We start from the raw sequence: 17,323 nt of genomic DNA on the forward strand, positions 1-17,323 counted from the left end.
GAGAGAGAAGGTTGTTAGCGACAAAGTATCGACGTTAACGTCGTTCCGGCGGCTGCGTAACAGCTTTCGCTGATGTTCTTCCTCGTGACATACGGTGACGAGCACTCGACGCAACAATGGCGCCGATATCGCGTCAAAAAATCACTTTTCCACCATCTTTTTATATTTTTTTTTTTTCCTTTTTATTTTTTTTCCATGTGAATATGCGTGCGTAGCTGTGCGTACATGTATATACACGTATATATATATATATATATATATATATATATATATATAGAGAGAGAGAGAGAGAGAGAGAAAGAGAGAGAAAGACATATCTATTTATCCCCTCCTCTTCACTCGTCACATCTGATCGTTGTCTCCTTTACAGGCAGATATTCTTCCAGGAGAACGATCTCTTTATGTTTCGGTGGCAACCACTCGTCGAATTCGGATTAGCGCCAGTAAAAAGGTATTCGAGGTAGTCACGCTAGAACGGACTCATTGTTGACATCCCAAAGTATTAACAGATTTCGTTCATTGTTCGTTCAACAAGACTACGTATCTTTACGGTAGGTAGGTACGTAAGTGGGTAAGTATTTATAATACTTACTTGAGAATAAAAAAAAAGGGTTACTTATTTTCACTTAAGTTATAAATAGTATCCATTTCGATATCGGTCTTCAGGCAGACAAAACCGACTGAGCTATTCCTAGACATCTTTTTTCTTTCCTTTTATTTATTTCTTTCTTTATTTTTTTTTTCTTTTCTTTTTTTTTTTTTTTTTTGATTGTCTGAAGGATTTCGATTTTTAACGATATTCCCATCACCGCACGGTGTAAAATAATCATTTAATTTTCCAAAAGTTATTCGATTGCTAAACGAAGAATTTTCTTAATAAATACAATGATATTTAGAATGTTCTTAATAAATACCAAAATGAAATTTACAGCTTTGTGGGAACGAATTATAAGTGGATGGAACGAGGGTAGAGATCGTTCACGATGAGAAACAAAATGTCGAACACAGGGTTATTTTTCTTTCGGATGTATTACAAGTCTATCAAAGGACTATCGTTGATCTATTACTAGAGAAGAGTACTGGATAGAAGAGGGGTCGGAGAAGTAAGGAAAAGGGCGGCACACGTTTCGAATATAAGCCTAGATTCCGGTCCAGGGCACCCATGACCGTGGCTCGCATAGCGGAGAGAAGGGAGATGTTTGGAGAGGGTTGGAGTCTATTATTCGCCGTGCTTTTTATGTTCCCCCTCTCTCTCTCTCTTTCTCTCCCCCTCCTTTCCCCCTTTCCCACCTCTCTGTCCTCTCTTCCTCTAGTCTATACTATTTTACCCTTCACCCCTCTGACCCGTGTGCCATGTCAAACTGTCGGACAAATTCAATCCTAAGCAGTCGTTCTCATTCCTCCTTCAAGAATCACCGATTCTCGTCTTTCAACAAGAGAGAGAGAGAGAGAGAGAGAGAGAGAGAGAGAGAGAGACCAGCAGGAATCTATCCGCACTGCGGCTAATTCGAACTTGATTTGCGTTGCATCAAACTTCAGGAGCTAAATCGATTTCCTATGGTCCAATCCATGAGACGTCCGATTATCGTTAGAGAAACAACCAAGCGAATGGCGTAATGGCGATCGATCTACGTTTTACGTGTTTAGTTTGGAAATTTTCCGACACCGGTAATATCTTGTATTCTTCGAAAAAACGAAATATATAAGCGTTGAAATTAATCTTTACGTTTAAAAGATAAATCTTGTTGTAGTATATTCGGAATGATGTTAACACTCGGATGAGAATCACTGGCAACCTCCTCCAATAAAGCCACCCCTGTCGTTGCGTGTAATCGCCCTTAAACACTCCAACGCCCTGCAGTACTTCGATACAATACTAATGTGCTACAAATAACATCCCAAACACGAGGCGATTTCACTTTTACAATGTGACTAAACGGTGACTGCTATACATCGAACAAGGATATGAACGAAGGATCGTACGTGTCTCTGGACGAAGAAGAACAAAAATGTATATATATATATATATATATATGTACTCATTTTGGCGAATCTCTTTTTCTCAATTAATTTGACAAATCATTTTCATTTCTAAACGAGAAGAAATAAAAGAATCATCCTCATCGTCGTTTGACGTTTGTCACCACGAAAAGGAGCGTGACCACAATGCGGTCGTGAAGTACACATAAAACAAAAAAGGAAAAAAAAAGAAAAAAAAAAGAAAAAACAATCTCCTCCGATCTCCATCACCCTTGGTTGAGGTGAGAGACGACAAGAAGGGTCGAAATTCGTGGGGGTGGTTGGTCGCGTGAATGAGGCAGCGTTTCGAAATTCGGCAAATTAGCCTTATGGCCTCTCGTGTATTTTGACAAGCGCGTATTCATTGTCTCGCGAGAGTCCCCGAAATACATACACATCAACGTTCGTACAATCTATGGTAAATATATATATATATATATATATATATATATATATATATGTTCACCCGTTAATCCAACGACGACGGAATCGGCTACGATTGAATGCGTCCTTTGTCTAGGAAGCTATTTAGAATGCAATATGTGTTTGCAGCTTGGTTCCTTATTCTCTCTCTCTCTCTCTCTCTCTCTCTCCTTATTTTTTTGTTTCTTTTACATTTGTTATTCGATTTATCTTGTCCTAAGTCCATCGTCGTACCTCTTATCAATCGTGATATCGACCGAGCATCGTGAAAAATCAAGATGGATGATATCGTTGAAAAAGAAGAAAAATTAAGAAGACCGCCGTTAAAATCCCCTTTCGATCGTTCGTCGTTCGTTCTATGTAGTAATAACTCTAATAACTCGTAATAAAGCCGAAGCCGGAGTCATATTAGCGTCAGGAGCACGCATGGATGCACAAAGGGCGACCGCCCTCGACAAACACCGTGACTTTTGATGATTATTAACTTCACGGGGCCACGCAGGAGAGGCCAACAGTACATAGACGAGTCCTGGAGCTTTTCGTTCTCTCGTATGTTCGTCGCGAGAAAGAGAGAAGCAACTAGGCGCCGTAGACAGTAATCCGTTGCCCCGAAGGCTTTCGTATATCCTGGACCCCCCTACCCCTTACACTTTACCACCCACCCAGCCTTGCATTCTTTTTTTCTTTTTTCTCTCCTTGTCCTCTTTTTTTTCCTTCGTCTCTTTCTCTCATTTTACTCTTGCTCTCTTTCTCTCTTTATCCTTCCGTATATCTTCATACCACTTTCGTCGGTCACGTTTACTCACCCCACCCAGTCTCTTCTTCTCCCTACGTCGTTCCTGGGAACCAAATTAATAGTTGCTTGTGCCGGATATATCTCGAATTCGGTGTATTCCCTCGCGAACGAGCATTGGGACCCCTTCCTCCTTCTCTCATTCTCTCTCTTTCTCTCTCCGTTCTGTGTCTGTCTCTGTCTCTGTTGCTTGCTTGCTCTCTCTCTCTCTTTCTCTCTCTCTCTCTTTCTCTCTCTCTCTCTTTCTCTCTTCTCGACGTCCCTTACTGCGTTTGACATCGGTTACTCGTTAAAGGACCGCGTCGCACGATATCTCGATCAAACGAACCTCGCCTTCGCAATCGAATGGGTTTAATCGAACGGACTAGGAAAATTAATAACTCGCGCAATTTTCAAAGGGACTACCATCTCTCTCTCTCTCTCTCTCTCTCTCTCTCTCTCTCTCTCTCTCTCTCTCTCTCTTTCTCTCTTGCTATTTCTCGAGATACGACGACAGAACGATCGGAGTTTTATTACTTATTATTTTATCAGATATATATATATGTGTGTGTGTGTACATAGGTATATAAATATCTATCTTTACTCTGATCCCATAGAAATATATATTTTTCTCTCCAATTTCAACAGACGATTTGTTAACTTTCTACGCGTACTTAGATAAATAGATATCGCTCGCGTCTTTCCCATTGTCATAGAGAGGGAGAGAGAAAGAGAGAATAATTTTGAGAAATTCTAGTAAAAAGTGAAAGAAGGTTAGAAAGAAAGAAAGAGAGTAACGTTACTAATCCATATGGATCGCAAGAGGGATAATACCTGGCGGCTCGAAAGTAGAGATCTCGAGAACTCTTGAAACGGATATATTTTCACCAAGTGACATTCATCCTTGTATACATGTAGAGAGAAAGAAAGAGAGAAAAAGAAAGAAGTACATAGAGAAAGAAAGATAGATAGAGACAGAAGAGAGAGAGAGAGAGAGAGAGAGAGAGAGAGAGAGAGAGAGAGAGAGACACCAAAAAAGAAGAAGAAGAAGAAGAAGAAGAAGAAGCTAGTCGTCGCTCTTCTCGAGTTCTGCCTTTGTAAGGGATCCCTTCTTCATCGTTGCATTTTGCATCTATATACGTCTGTCGGCAGAGTACACTGTTAAGGGAAAGAGAGAGAGAGAGAGAGAGAGAGAAAGAGATGCATATACTCAGCCCGGTAGCGGCAAGAAATTCGATCTTAGAGCGCCGTGGAAAAAAGAGTCGAGCCAATGAAGAGAGTAGGGCGGTGGGGGGTGATGTACGTGTGTGTGCGATATGTTCTGTGGGATGACGGGGTGGTACGTAAGGGGGGGAGGGTTAGAGAAGCAATGGAGAGGGAGAGAGATAGAGAGAGAGGGATGATGTGGCGGGTGGTGTGTGGCACAGAACGTGCAAAGGGAGGAGGGCAAAAGCGGTGGAACTGAATACGTTTGTACCTGAGCCCGACAATGGCCTTCGTAATTTGATTACAAGGACCGCCAGCTAATTGTTAATTGCTGGCCTCAGGACCGTACGCCGACAAAGGTTTCATAACATTAGATGGAATATTAAAACGAGCAGGCATATGTGTACATGTGCCCTCCGCTTACCGGTACGGTACCGCGTGTGTCCTACATCGTGCTGCGGAATCTTTCTCTTTCTCTTTCTCTTTCTCTTTCTCTTTCTCTTTCCCTTTCTCTCTCTCTCTTTCCTACTTTGATATGAACGAAGTTGCTCAATGTATGCTTCACCATTCGTGGGAAAAATTTTCTAATTTAGGTCCATCGTGTTAAGTTCCTACATAGGAAATCGATACGCCGGCGTTTTGTTGGAAAGTTCTCTTCAAGATCGTCTAATTTGTGATACCATTATTATTGGCTTTGTCATTAGAAAAAAAAGAGAAAGAGAGAGAGAGAGAGAAGGGAGAATTATAATTATCGTCGTTCGTTTTGAAACGATCAAAACTTTTCAACTTGTTTCAAGATTATTAAGTTCGTTGTTTGTCGAATGACTCCATTTTTCTTCTCTCTCTCTCTCTCTTTCTCTCTCTCTCACACTCTCTCTTTCGATCTCTCGATCTCTCGTTTCCGTAGTCGTCGTCTACGTCGTCTAGGTCGTCATAGTCGAAGACACGCGTCCCTGCCCTCGGTGTTTAACAGCTAATCTGCCAAATGAAGTGTTTTTGTGTTTGAGCACAACACTTCGTCTCAATGCGAGGAGCAAAACCGCCCTCGGGAAAAGGGTTGCTTCGACATGATTGATGCTCGAGGGAGCAACGCGAGGGTCTCTCCAACCCTTTTTACTCGAGCGGCTAAACGGAGTGCTTAATTGAGCCACAGACCTCAGAACCTTCGGACAGCTAATCTTTCGTACGCGTCTTCACGAAACAGGATGGACTTTTTCTTTCCTTTTCTTTTCTATTCTTTCTTTTCTATCCTATCCTATCCTTCTCTTTTCTTCTCTTTTCTTTCCTTTCCTTTTCTTTTCTTTTCTTTTCTTTTCTTTTCTTTTTTTCGTGGATCTAGTTGCCTTTTCTAATAAACTTTTTCTTTTAAGAAATGCGATTAAAAGAAAAAAGAAAAGAAAGATAATTAGAAATAAATTTCTACGATTTTCCTTTCTCTCTCTCTCTCTCTCTCTCTCTCTCTCTCTCTCTCTTCTTTTTTTATCTTTTTATCAAACGTCAATAACACCATCTCAAACAAAAACCCGTCGTCGATCGATAAACGTTATTAATGATTTCTCGGTACAACTAACTAAGTTTCTAAAGACCAACGTTGGCAAACGTAATTTGGCTTCTCGAAATTCTCCTTACGCGCGGGAAACAGTCTTTCAGGAATTTCCACCGAGCGGTTTGATTCTTGCGTTTGCTTCCCTCGAAGGCACCCTTTCTCTCTTCACTTCTCTCTTACTCTCTCTCTCTCTCTCTCTCTCTCTCTCTCTCTCATACTCTTACTTTAAAACTTAGCGCAGGCGCGTGCACGCGCGCACACGCACGAACGCACACGTACATACGTACGTACGTATATACACACGTATATATACGCAGAGATGAACGAGACGACGAAAGGACGGAACACTGGCCCGTAATGGAGTTTCCAAATATTCGGGGAGCCCTCGCTCAATTTCGAACAATTTGCATTTAGGGTGAAGTGCAATTAATAGAAGCGGGGTGTTGTCCCGCGCCATTCCACGCCTATTAACACTATATTCCGCGGGAGTTTAGCATATCGAGGGGGCAATATTGAGTTACGCGACAGTAATTATAATACTCGTTAGACGGCGCTGCAAGAGAGAGAGTTTACCCTCTCCGCATGCTCGCGCGGTCCGTAGAGGATCGAAGGACGCCTTCCGCTTCCTCCTACCTACCGCCCTTTGCCCCTATACTCATTCCACCCTCTACCTTCTAACCCGTTCCACCCCATCCCTACCCCTTTTCTCTACCTACCTACCTACCTACCTACCTACCTACCTACCTACCTACCTACCTACCTACCTACCTACCTACCTACACCTACCTCTTCCATCTCTAAACGCCTTTTCCAAGGGGGTTCATCGAAGGTCTCGACGGTTTAGTGAAGAACCCTTCTGGCTTCGATTTCTGTCTATTCGCGAGATGATATCTCGATCCCGATTGTCGATAAAAAGAAAAAGAAAAAGAAGAAGAAACGAACGATCTTGTCAAATATTCTACTCGTTTCTATTGACGTCAACATGGCGATCTTCCAAATTTCAAACGTAATTATGAAAAGATATCCATATATATATATATATATGTTTATAAAACGATCGTGTATAAAATGTGACGTCTTTTTAACTTATTACTATTTAGATTTTGATATCGATTCGGTGTCGTTGTTTCGGTCTTTGTAAAAAACGATGACTCGATTATCAACGGTCTATCGACTCGTTATAAAAGAAACTGCGAAAAGATCCTTTCCCTTTTCGATTGAGGGACTATTTCCGGGTTAGCTATCTTTACTCTCCCTACCACCTCCCACCCTCTCTAACACGTCCCCCTCTCTTCTTTTTTTGCGCGGACTACGGTGTGTCTCGAGACACGCTTTATTTTTTTTCTTTCCTTGCCACCCTTCGTATTCTCTTACTCTCTCTCTCTCTCTCTCTCTCTCTCTCTCTCTCTCTCTCTCTCTCTCTCTCGTTTCGCAGGTGTCCAAGCTCCCACGATCTTTGCTATTTCTCGCCGCCCCATTTTCTCTCGTCATCTCACGTCTAGCCTGCCATTATCTTATTTTCCGCTTGGAAACATCGCACCCACAAGAAAAACGATCTTCTAAGGTGTTAGAAAGAGAGAGTGAGAAAGAGGAAGAGGAAGAGAGAGAGGGAGAGGTAGAAAGAGAGGGAGAAATAGAGAGGGGTGAGAGTAAAGTGAAAGACCATTCGCACGAGGAAGATCACAGGTCTTCTCCTGTAATAACATTTGTATTCCCAAGCACCACCTTTTCCTTACGGATATCGAACCAGCTCTTTTATTCGCGAGAGTGACTAACATCCTCTCTCTCTCTCTCTCTCTCTCTCTCTCTCTTTCTCTCATATACTTCTCACTCACTCTTACCCTCACTCGTTCGTTCGTTCGTTCGTTCGTTCGTTCGTTCCTACAAAATGACGAGACTATTACGATTTACGATGACAGAATCATTTTTCAATGTCCACGTAAATGTTTTAGAGCGTTGCGTTACATTTTCTTTTTTTTTCTTTTTTGTTTTTTTTTTTTTTAACGATTTCGTTTGTTCCATTCCTTTCTTTTTTTCTTTCGTATCTCATTTCTTTTTTTATTTCTTTCTTTTTTATTCTTCGGAGAAAGATAATTTTACAAGCGATCATCGTGAAAAGAAGATTGTTTAGGATTCGTTTGAGAACGCAACACTTTTGTCTCGATAAAGAATTGAATATTATAACGTCGTAATGTAACGTTGATATATTTGTCGATTTGTTGTTATGATATAATATAATCGTATCGTTCCTCGGACTATTATTTTGATTTATATAGTGTGTCAACTACGAAGAAGAGAGAGGGGGAGAGACAGAGAGAGAGAGAGAGAGAGAGAGAGAGAGAGAGAAAAGTGCCTGTTGCAAGAGTTCTCACTGAATGTCGCATTAAACGACTTTATGGTGTCACCTATGGGTATTAATATTACGACGCGAAGCTTATGGTCCTCGGTCCGTTGACCACGGCTATCGAAGGGTGAACGCGAAGAGAGAAAGAGAAGGAGAAAGAGAGGGCTGACGTTTGATTCTACCACGTTTTGAACCAAGGGAATCAATTTTTTTTTTCTTTTCACTTCTTTCTTCTTTTTTCTTTTTTTTTCCTCTTCTCCCCAACCAAATCGAATTATCGCAGTATTCGTATCATATAAAATTTCTTTCTTACGATCAATTTGCGAAATTTGAAAAACAAAAAATAAAGGAAGGTCTTTTCTCCTTCTTTTTTTTTTTTTTATTTTCTCCTCGCTTGACTTCGCTCTGACGGAGAATAAAAGTTTGAAGAAGAAAAAGAAGAAGAAGAAAAGAAAGAAAAAAAAAAGAAAAAAAAAAAGGAAATTTTTGAATCGTAGTCATGGTTACGTTTGATTTGACACCCTATAGATAATTTTACCCTTACCGGTCACCTGCGATTCGTGTCCCGGCACCGTGTCGACGTTAACGATCACGATTTAACTCCCCTAATAAAGTCGAATTAAACGCTCCGCCGAACTGGATGCCTGACGCTTGCTACTACTATAACATCGATTGCTTGTTTTCCTCCTTTCGTGTATGTGGATAGGTACTTATTCGTTTTATATATATATATATATATATATATATATATGTATGTATGTATGTATGTATGTATGTATGTATATGTGTGTGTGTAACAAAAAAAAAGAATAAAAAATAAAAAAGAAAGGAAGAAAAAATATTCGAGAAATTTCTCTTCTATTTCATTCTATTTATAATTAAGTACTATTCTATTTATAATTACGAGAAAAATGAAAACATATCCTACGGTCGTTCTCGATTTTAAAGAAACGATTTTACGATTGAAAAATGTAACCCTTATTAATGTATTACACGAGCTCTTAGCGTCACCTCATTTTTATGTTTTTCTTTTTTATTTTTTCTCTCTTCGCCTCGTGTTTCCGCAAAACTTTGAAAATTAATTAAACGTGCACGCAATTTCGGATGTTTCGTGACTCGGTTAACAACGCGAAAGTGCTTTGAAAAGAGTTTAAGAAATATGTTTTCTCTCAGAAGCGGGAAATTTAAATCGTTCTCACGCTACGACGTTAGAAAAGATCTTCTTGGATCGATTCGCGGGATATGATCGAAGTTATTTATCTAAATGGTTTCCCGATTAATTGTCGTCGATTAAAAAAAGATTTTCTTAATATAGAACGGATAAGTAATTAATTCTAAAAATGGATCGAATAGAAAATAATTGAAATAGATAGGTATTAGTGTTTTATCGTATCGATGGCAAGAAGCCAAACGGCCGACGTTTCATTTGACAGTTTGCGATCGACGTAAATACATTTCTAAGTTAACCGTTTGATCATTAACCGTAACCATTTTCGATTGGAATCTATTAAAACTGGAAGGTAAAATCGAAATATTCGATTTAAACGAACGGACTCTAATTCAATTGATAATATTAGAAATTTTCGAAAGCGTTAGAAGTTAAATAGTTCGTCCCCTTTTAGGAAAATCGTTATGATTGTCGACTAATTAACGAACTCGCGCGTGATCAATCTCCATCGTTAAGCCGCTTACGTATTATGTGTGTGTACGCGCGCGTGTGTGCTATCACCCGACTCTCATAGACTTACTCGTACACACACACACACACACACACACACACACACACACACACACACACACACACATACACGCGCGCATGTATGTATCCACATATCCATGGATCCATACATCTATTCGTGCAACTACGTTGCGGGTTGGAACGATTAAACGAATGTAACGTAATTAATGTATGTACATCGCGTAACTATCCCGCCATGACTGTCGCGTAACATTTAATGCACCTCCCGATGTAAATGTAGCTCGCGAACCGGCGATAATTCGATAACGGCTGCGAAATTAGTTCTTGCGTGCGATTTACATTCTCTCACTACGACCTATAAAAGTCTGCTCGTTATTATTCCTCGTCGTGCGAATCCTTCGATCTCAGCAAGTACTTTACTACTTTTTCCTTTCTTTTCCTTTTTCTTTTTTTTTTTTCTTATTTTTCTTTGTTTTAATCTTTTTTTTTTTTTTTTACACGGACACGATGAATCGAATCTAAATAAAAATATCATTGGGAAAGTAACGTCAAAGTTACGAGATATATTCGACGCGATATACTGGTCTTTTCTCTTAGGAGGAATGAAAGAAAAAGAAAAGAAAATGAGATAGCAAATGAAGAACAGAAAAGTCTCGTCTAGAATTTTCGGTAATGTATCTATACATATCTATACGTATCCACATATAGATATGTATATATATAAACATATATATATATATATATATATATATATATATATATATATATATGTATGTATGTATGTATAAGAAATCGAAGTTCATATTTATTGAAAAGAATATAAAAATGTTTCGCGAATAAAATGGAACACCAAGCGAATTAACGTTTAATCTCTCTTTTGAAATATTTCAGAAACGAATTGCGGGACGCGTAACGGTTTTATCGATCTTTTCCTTTTTTTCGTTTTATCTCTACTGTTTCTCTCTACCTCTCTCTCTCTCTCTCTCTCTTCCTCTCGTATATTGCATATACGTACATAGAAAGCTTTTCATAGAAACAGAGAGAGAGAGAGAGAGAGAGAGAGAGAGAGAGAGAGAGGGAGAGAGAGAGAGATTCGAAGAACGATTTTAAATTCTTCCGCGCCGTTGTGTGCGGCCATCGAAAAAAATTGTAATCGAATTGGAGTATTTTTCCAATTGGCAATCGTCCGACGGCCAGAGCCATCGAACATTGGTCATTCACCCGTCTCCCTCGATTCCAAATTAGTTGGCCTACCGCGAAAAATCAATCTGCCCGCTTTTTTCCGCCTGCCTCGCTAGATTCCACCGTTGTCGATTCCACTCTTCTGTGGTTGCAACCCGGAAACGTTATATAGACGCACACGTATACATTTGTATATATATATATATATGTATATATATATGTATGGATGTATATAAACATATATAGAATACGAATAGTCCAACCTTTACTCTTTCTATACCTGAGATTTTCCAGATAAATATCGCGTTCCTCGTTCTTCATTTCAATTCGTAAAATAGCCACGGTAACTGCTTAAATGTTACCCTGACAATTTCACGACAGTGGATATATTCTTCGACGATAACGAACTTACGTTTATTACCTATCATTTGAAATTCTTATAATTTATCGTTCGTATATTTTATCTTTTACGATCGATGATTCTCTAATTAAAAGAAACAAAAAATATATATAACAATAAAAAATCAGAAAGAAGAAAGAATAAAAGAAAGAAACAATGAAATTTATTATCGCGCGTCTCATATCCGATTAATAATCGTTTCGAATAAATCAAGACAAAATTTTCGATCTTTATATATCTATATACATATGTTCACATTATTACACACACACACACATATATATATATATATATATAATTGTAAGTGTTGAGTTGATACAAACTTTCCAAGTAACGACACATCCAATAAACTTCCTAATTATGGCGAGAAAACAGTGTTAATCTCCGTGGCCTGACACTCACTCTCACTCTCACTCTCTCTCTTTCTCTTTCTCTCTTTCTCCAACATGTAGAGAGAGGTCCAGCTAAATGACCAGGTAAAAGCGTATAGAAAAGCGAGCACCATGAAAATCTGGGGAAACGGGCAGCGTTTTCCCGCTCGCAATCAGACCGCCGACCACCGAGCGAGCCCTCGGTACCCAACTATCTTCTCTCTCTCTCTCTCTCTCTCTCTCTCTCTCTCTCTCTCTCTCTTTTTCTGTCTCTCTTTTACTTCCTCATACTCCTCTACCTCTTCTCGGTTTTATCCTGGGTGGAAACTCTACGGTCCGGCCAATAAAAGCATCGTTTCCCGCCCTTCGTCATCGCCTATATATCATCCCTTCTCTCTCTCTCTCTCTCTCTCTCTCTCTCTCTCTGTTTCTTTCTATCTGTCTCTTTCTCTCCCTGTTTTTCTATTTCTCTCTCATGCGTGGCACGAACCATCTCGTCGGCCTAATAAATCCGACAGATAGGATTGGCGTGCGCTATCAATTAAAAACGAAGCCGAACGAGGTGCGTTCGCGAGACTCTTCATAAGAGAGAAAGAGAAAATGAAAAAAAGAGAGAGAGAGAGAGAGAGAGAGAGAGAGAGAGATTCAACCGGCTTGTCTGTTCTCCTCTAATAGGATTATGCGATTAGGTGTACCTTAGGGGCACCCCTTCATCTTCCGCCTTCTGCTTCTTCTCCTCCTCCTCTTCTTCTTTCTTTTCTTCTTCTTCTTCTTCTTCTTTTTGATACGATTCTTTAGTATGATGGAAAATGTAGAAAAAGGGGAAGTGATAAGAATAAAAGAGAGAGAGAGAGAGAGAGAGAGAGAGAGAGAGAGAGTGGTTCTCTTTTTTTTCTCCTTCCATCTGTCCTTTCGAATTGGAAAAAATGGTGCGGTCTGGTTGGAAAGAGAGAACGGCACGATGGTAGTCGGTGGGTTTTAAACGTAATTTAAATTTTTAATTGCGATTCTCTAGTCGGAGAACGACGCCTCCGTCGTCCTTTGCCTTTACGGAGAAACAGAGAGAGAAAGAGAAAGAGAGAGAGAGGAAGAGAGAGAGAGAGAGAACGACCTTTCCTCTCGTTTGATGCTACTGTTTTTTTAGAGAGAAAGAGAAAGAGAGAGAAAGAAAGAGAGAGAAAGAAAGAGAGAAATAAAGAGAGAGAAAGAGAGAGAGAGAGAGTTCGTATAGCCGTTCTTAAACGTTCCCGTTAAGCTTTCCGTTCTCTTTTCTCAATTCCGCGAGGCGGAAGGAACAGGGAGGGCGGTGAAGTTAATTAAAACGCGTTGTTTTATCCGATCTCGCGAAATACGAAACGCTAGCTTTGAAATTGGCTTGCTTTGAATAACGAGATAATCTCACTGAATTATTTGGATCTTTATCGAGACATGATAATTATCTATCTTTATATCTAATTCTTTATCTATCCGTTTATCTCCTTTCTAATCAATTCGTTCTAATTCCTAAATTTATTTCTTTCTTTCATTTTTTTTTTTCTTTCGATAATATTCTCGTTACTAGTATTATTCCAGACATATACACACACATACACAAATATGTGTATATATATATATATAATCTATTCACAGTCTCGGTTTAAGTTCGAAAACGTTCGAGTCTGTTTTTAATCGTCGAGGACACGCAGCAGGAAATTTTTAATAAACGGTTTCAACGTACATAATATGTATGAGCGCATAATATTCGATCACGATTCGTAGAGCGGTAAAAAATACGCTTGCGTGATCCGCTACATTTTCTGCCAGAGATACCTTCGATCGAGATCGGAGCGCCATCATTTTCCTAGCAGGCGAGTAAGCTTTATGGTGTCCTACCCAGTTCTTTTTTCTCTTTTCTTTTTTTCTTTTCCTTTCTCTCTTTCCTACTTTCTTTCTTTCTTCTTTCCTTCCTTCCTTCCTTCCTTCCTTCCTTTCTTCCTTCCTTTCTTTTTTTTTCATTTTATACGAGAGCTTGACGTTTTATTCACGATAAACGACGATTTAGATATACTAAAACGTTGAGATCGCGATCGAAAAGTAAACTCGTAATAGATGCCACTATTTTACTCGCGTGTCCATTTCATGATAGAAGTTTGTTCACGTATGTATACATAAATATATATACATACATACATATATATATATATATATATATATATATATATATTTATATCTATGTTTGCTGAACAATAATCGAGCGAGCAACGAGCAGGTATATCTACTATTCGTCTAATGCTAACATGCTAATACGCTATATGGATCGTCTATTAAACTGTTCAACTATGATCAACGGGAGTTAACGTTCGTGAGGATAATATTTAATAATCTTTCTTTATACTTTCTATTATCAAGTGGAAACGATAAGCTCGAAAGAATGAGGCACGTCGAATGATTATTACCATCGTTCGATATATAAATAGATATAACTATTGTACATATACATATACACACATATAATATCATTTTTATTATCGAATAATATTGCGTACATTGTCTCTCGTTCCCTCTCCCTCTTCCTATCTCTCTAGTTATCAAGATTTTAATTGAAATAATTGTTAATAAGTTCGTTCATAGCAACGCGATTGTAACCCATGTCCGGATATGTTGATGAATATCAAAGTAAAAATCTATTTCGCATTGTTAAACGATAAAAAAAAAACAAGGGTGTGTGCGAGCCTCCATATATGTATAGGTGTATTGGTGTTTGTGGGTGGGATCGGAGGACGAGCAATTACCTCGTCGAAACTGCATCATTTATCGCGATGATTTGTTAATCGTCGAAGTTACGGGCGCGTACAGTTTCGGAACGAACTCGTAATCGATTGGGTCGAAACAATAAATTTCATTTTATTACCCCGAACGAATGAAAAGCGTTTATATCATTCACCTTTATTTTATATTACGATATATGGGTACTACATTCAATTTAATTTTTCTTAATATTAAAAATCATCATTACCGTTAATGCGTCGATTATTATTTATACGTTTTGTAACGAACAAACACGATCGCCATTAGAATTTCTTCCGAAATTGTTTTACGTTTCATATTACACATATATATAATTAATATATGTATATATATATATATATATATTTTTTTTCATCTCTTTTTATATATACCACGGTACGTAACATTGAATCTTTCTTAATATAAAAAAAATATCATTACTGATGTCGATTATTATTTGTACGTTTTCTAACAAATACACGTCGACAAATTACCCACTTTCAAAAAATTATTTCACAATCTATCTACGTACACACATATGCATTTCCTTTCTTTCGTATTATTCAAATCGATGAATAGATAATTACTTATGTCGTACAAATGTGGAATAATTCCATTCGTTCGTAATATTTAATCTCGACGTAAAATAAAATAATATGAGGGATATCGTGTGTAAAGATCGATATGTATGCGGAATGCATTATTGATGATCGTGGCGGTTGGTTAAAAAGAAAAAAAAAAAAAAAAAAGAAAAAAAATAAAATAAAAGAAAAAAGAAGGAAAGATTGCAATGATGAACGAAAGGAAAAAAATAAAATAAAAAAGATAAAAAAAAAAAAAAAATGAAAAAAATAAAATAAAGTAAAGTAAAATAAAGTAAAGTAAAGTAAAGTAAAGTAAAGTAAAGTAAAGTAAAGTAAAGTAAAGTAAAGTAAAGTAAAGTAAAGTAGAGTAAAATAAAGTAAAGGAAAATCAATCTCTCCTTTGAAGAATTATAAAAGGCAGGTGTCGGTGTTAGTAGGCAGGAACGAACGTGCAGGTTATTATACCTATAGACGAGTAAAGTTTGGCACGAGTATGGGAAAACGTGCCCCTGGGAGAGAGAGAAACCTAATCGATGCGTCGTCGCATGCGACTGCGTGCTTTTATCGCTGTCACGCACATAATTAATTTAATTTAGTTTAATACGCTGGGCGGTGAACGTCGGCCGTTGGGCGGCGATTGCCGTTCCGATTGTTTGCACGGAAACGCTGCCATTAAAGCCTCTACCGTTGGCTAGCAGCCACGACTAGTTCGTACCACATCGAATTCCAAAGTGGGAACGATAAATCGTATCGTTCATCGATCATAAAGAATCTATTTCTGTTTGTCTTTCTGTCTGTCTCTTTTTTTCTTTCTTTCTTTCTTTTCTTCTCTCTCTCTCTCTCTCTCTCTTTAATCCTCTCGTTATGATTACATTAATATCAAATTTATTCAAAACAGAATAATTTCAACGATTAGATCAAATTTCACTTAATTCATTGTATTTTTAAATAAACGTCATTCGAAATCTCTATGAACGATTAATTTTAATACGTGGATATATGTTGTATATTTTGTCTTTCCGAGACAATATTATATTGTTAGATCTTCCATCCAAGGATCAATTTCCGATGATATAACGATACGTTGTATTCAGTAAAAATTATTGTCAAGATCGAATACTGATTAGTCGTTACGTTAAAAATGATTATACCCTCGGATGTGTGAGGTAACAATTAATTTTGCGCGTATCGTCTTATATTAACGTATGAGGTAGAGTAATTAAATTTATATACATATTTACGTGAACGCGGAAAAAAAAAGATAATAACTTAATTAAAAGAAACAAAAAAAAAAAAAAAAAAAAGAAAAAATAGAAAGAGAAAAGAAGAAAAAGAAAAGAACAAAAGTTCAATTTGAATTTGTTGCTCACCTGAACGCGAACTTCAGGAAGATTGACTTTCATAGCAAGTTCCTCCCTGGAATAGACGTCAGGGTAGTGAGATTTTTCGAATGCTCTCTCAAGTTCGTGCAGCTGGTAAGTGGTGAAGGTCGTTCTGTTACGACGATGCTTCTTCTTTCCTCCATTCCCGTTAATGTCGTCCCCGCAACCCGCACCAAGTTCCTCGTCGCTACCACCGCCAGTTGAGTTGCAGCTGTTCTCACCTGGAAACGCAAGCGGCACGTCGTGCCGGTCAGAAACGCGCTAGGGACCTTCGAGGAAACGGTCGTTACGGCTAATGGGGTTGGTAATGGTCATCGATTTATCCACCGGCAACCAAGCTATTACCTCTATTATGCGAACATGATAATGGTAGTTACGATCACCATGGACTCTGTTACTTCTCGACGTCATTCGGATCTAATCAATGAATTTTTATTTTCTACGATGCACAGATATACTTAACGTTCGTGCTTTAAAAAAATAAATAAATCAATGAAAATAATCGCTAACAGATACATCTGTTAAATAATTTCTAATCGGACGGATTAATGAAACGCAAATTTTATGAAACGTAATTGAATCGATTTCACTGAATTTTTCTTCTATTCTTCGATTCGTCAAACAAAAAA

General features: G+C 38.3%; 1 protein-coding gene across 1 annotated transcript in view; it reads right to left on the minus strand.

Annotated features, from left to right (window-relative positions):
* Window positions 1-17,323, minus strand: part of LOC122638027 (retinal homeobox protein Rx1-like) — a 40,689-nt gene that overhangs the window by 6,936 nt on the left and 16,430 nt on the right. The window contains exon 2 of the mRNA XM_043830633.1: window positions 16,683-16,915. Within this exon, the coding sequence (XP_043686568.1) occupies window positions 16,683-16,915 (233 nt within the window). The remainder of the gene's footprint in view (window positions 1-16,682; window positions 16,916-17,323) is intronic.

Source organism: Vespula pensylvanica, chromosome 2, assembly GCF_014466175.1.
Source record: "Vespula pensylvanica isolate Volc-1 chromosome 2, ASM1446617v1, whole genome shotgun sequence".
NCBI classification, from domain to species: Eukaryota; Metazoa; Arthropoda; class Insecta; order Hymenoptera; family Vespidae; genus Vespula; species Vespula pensylvanica.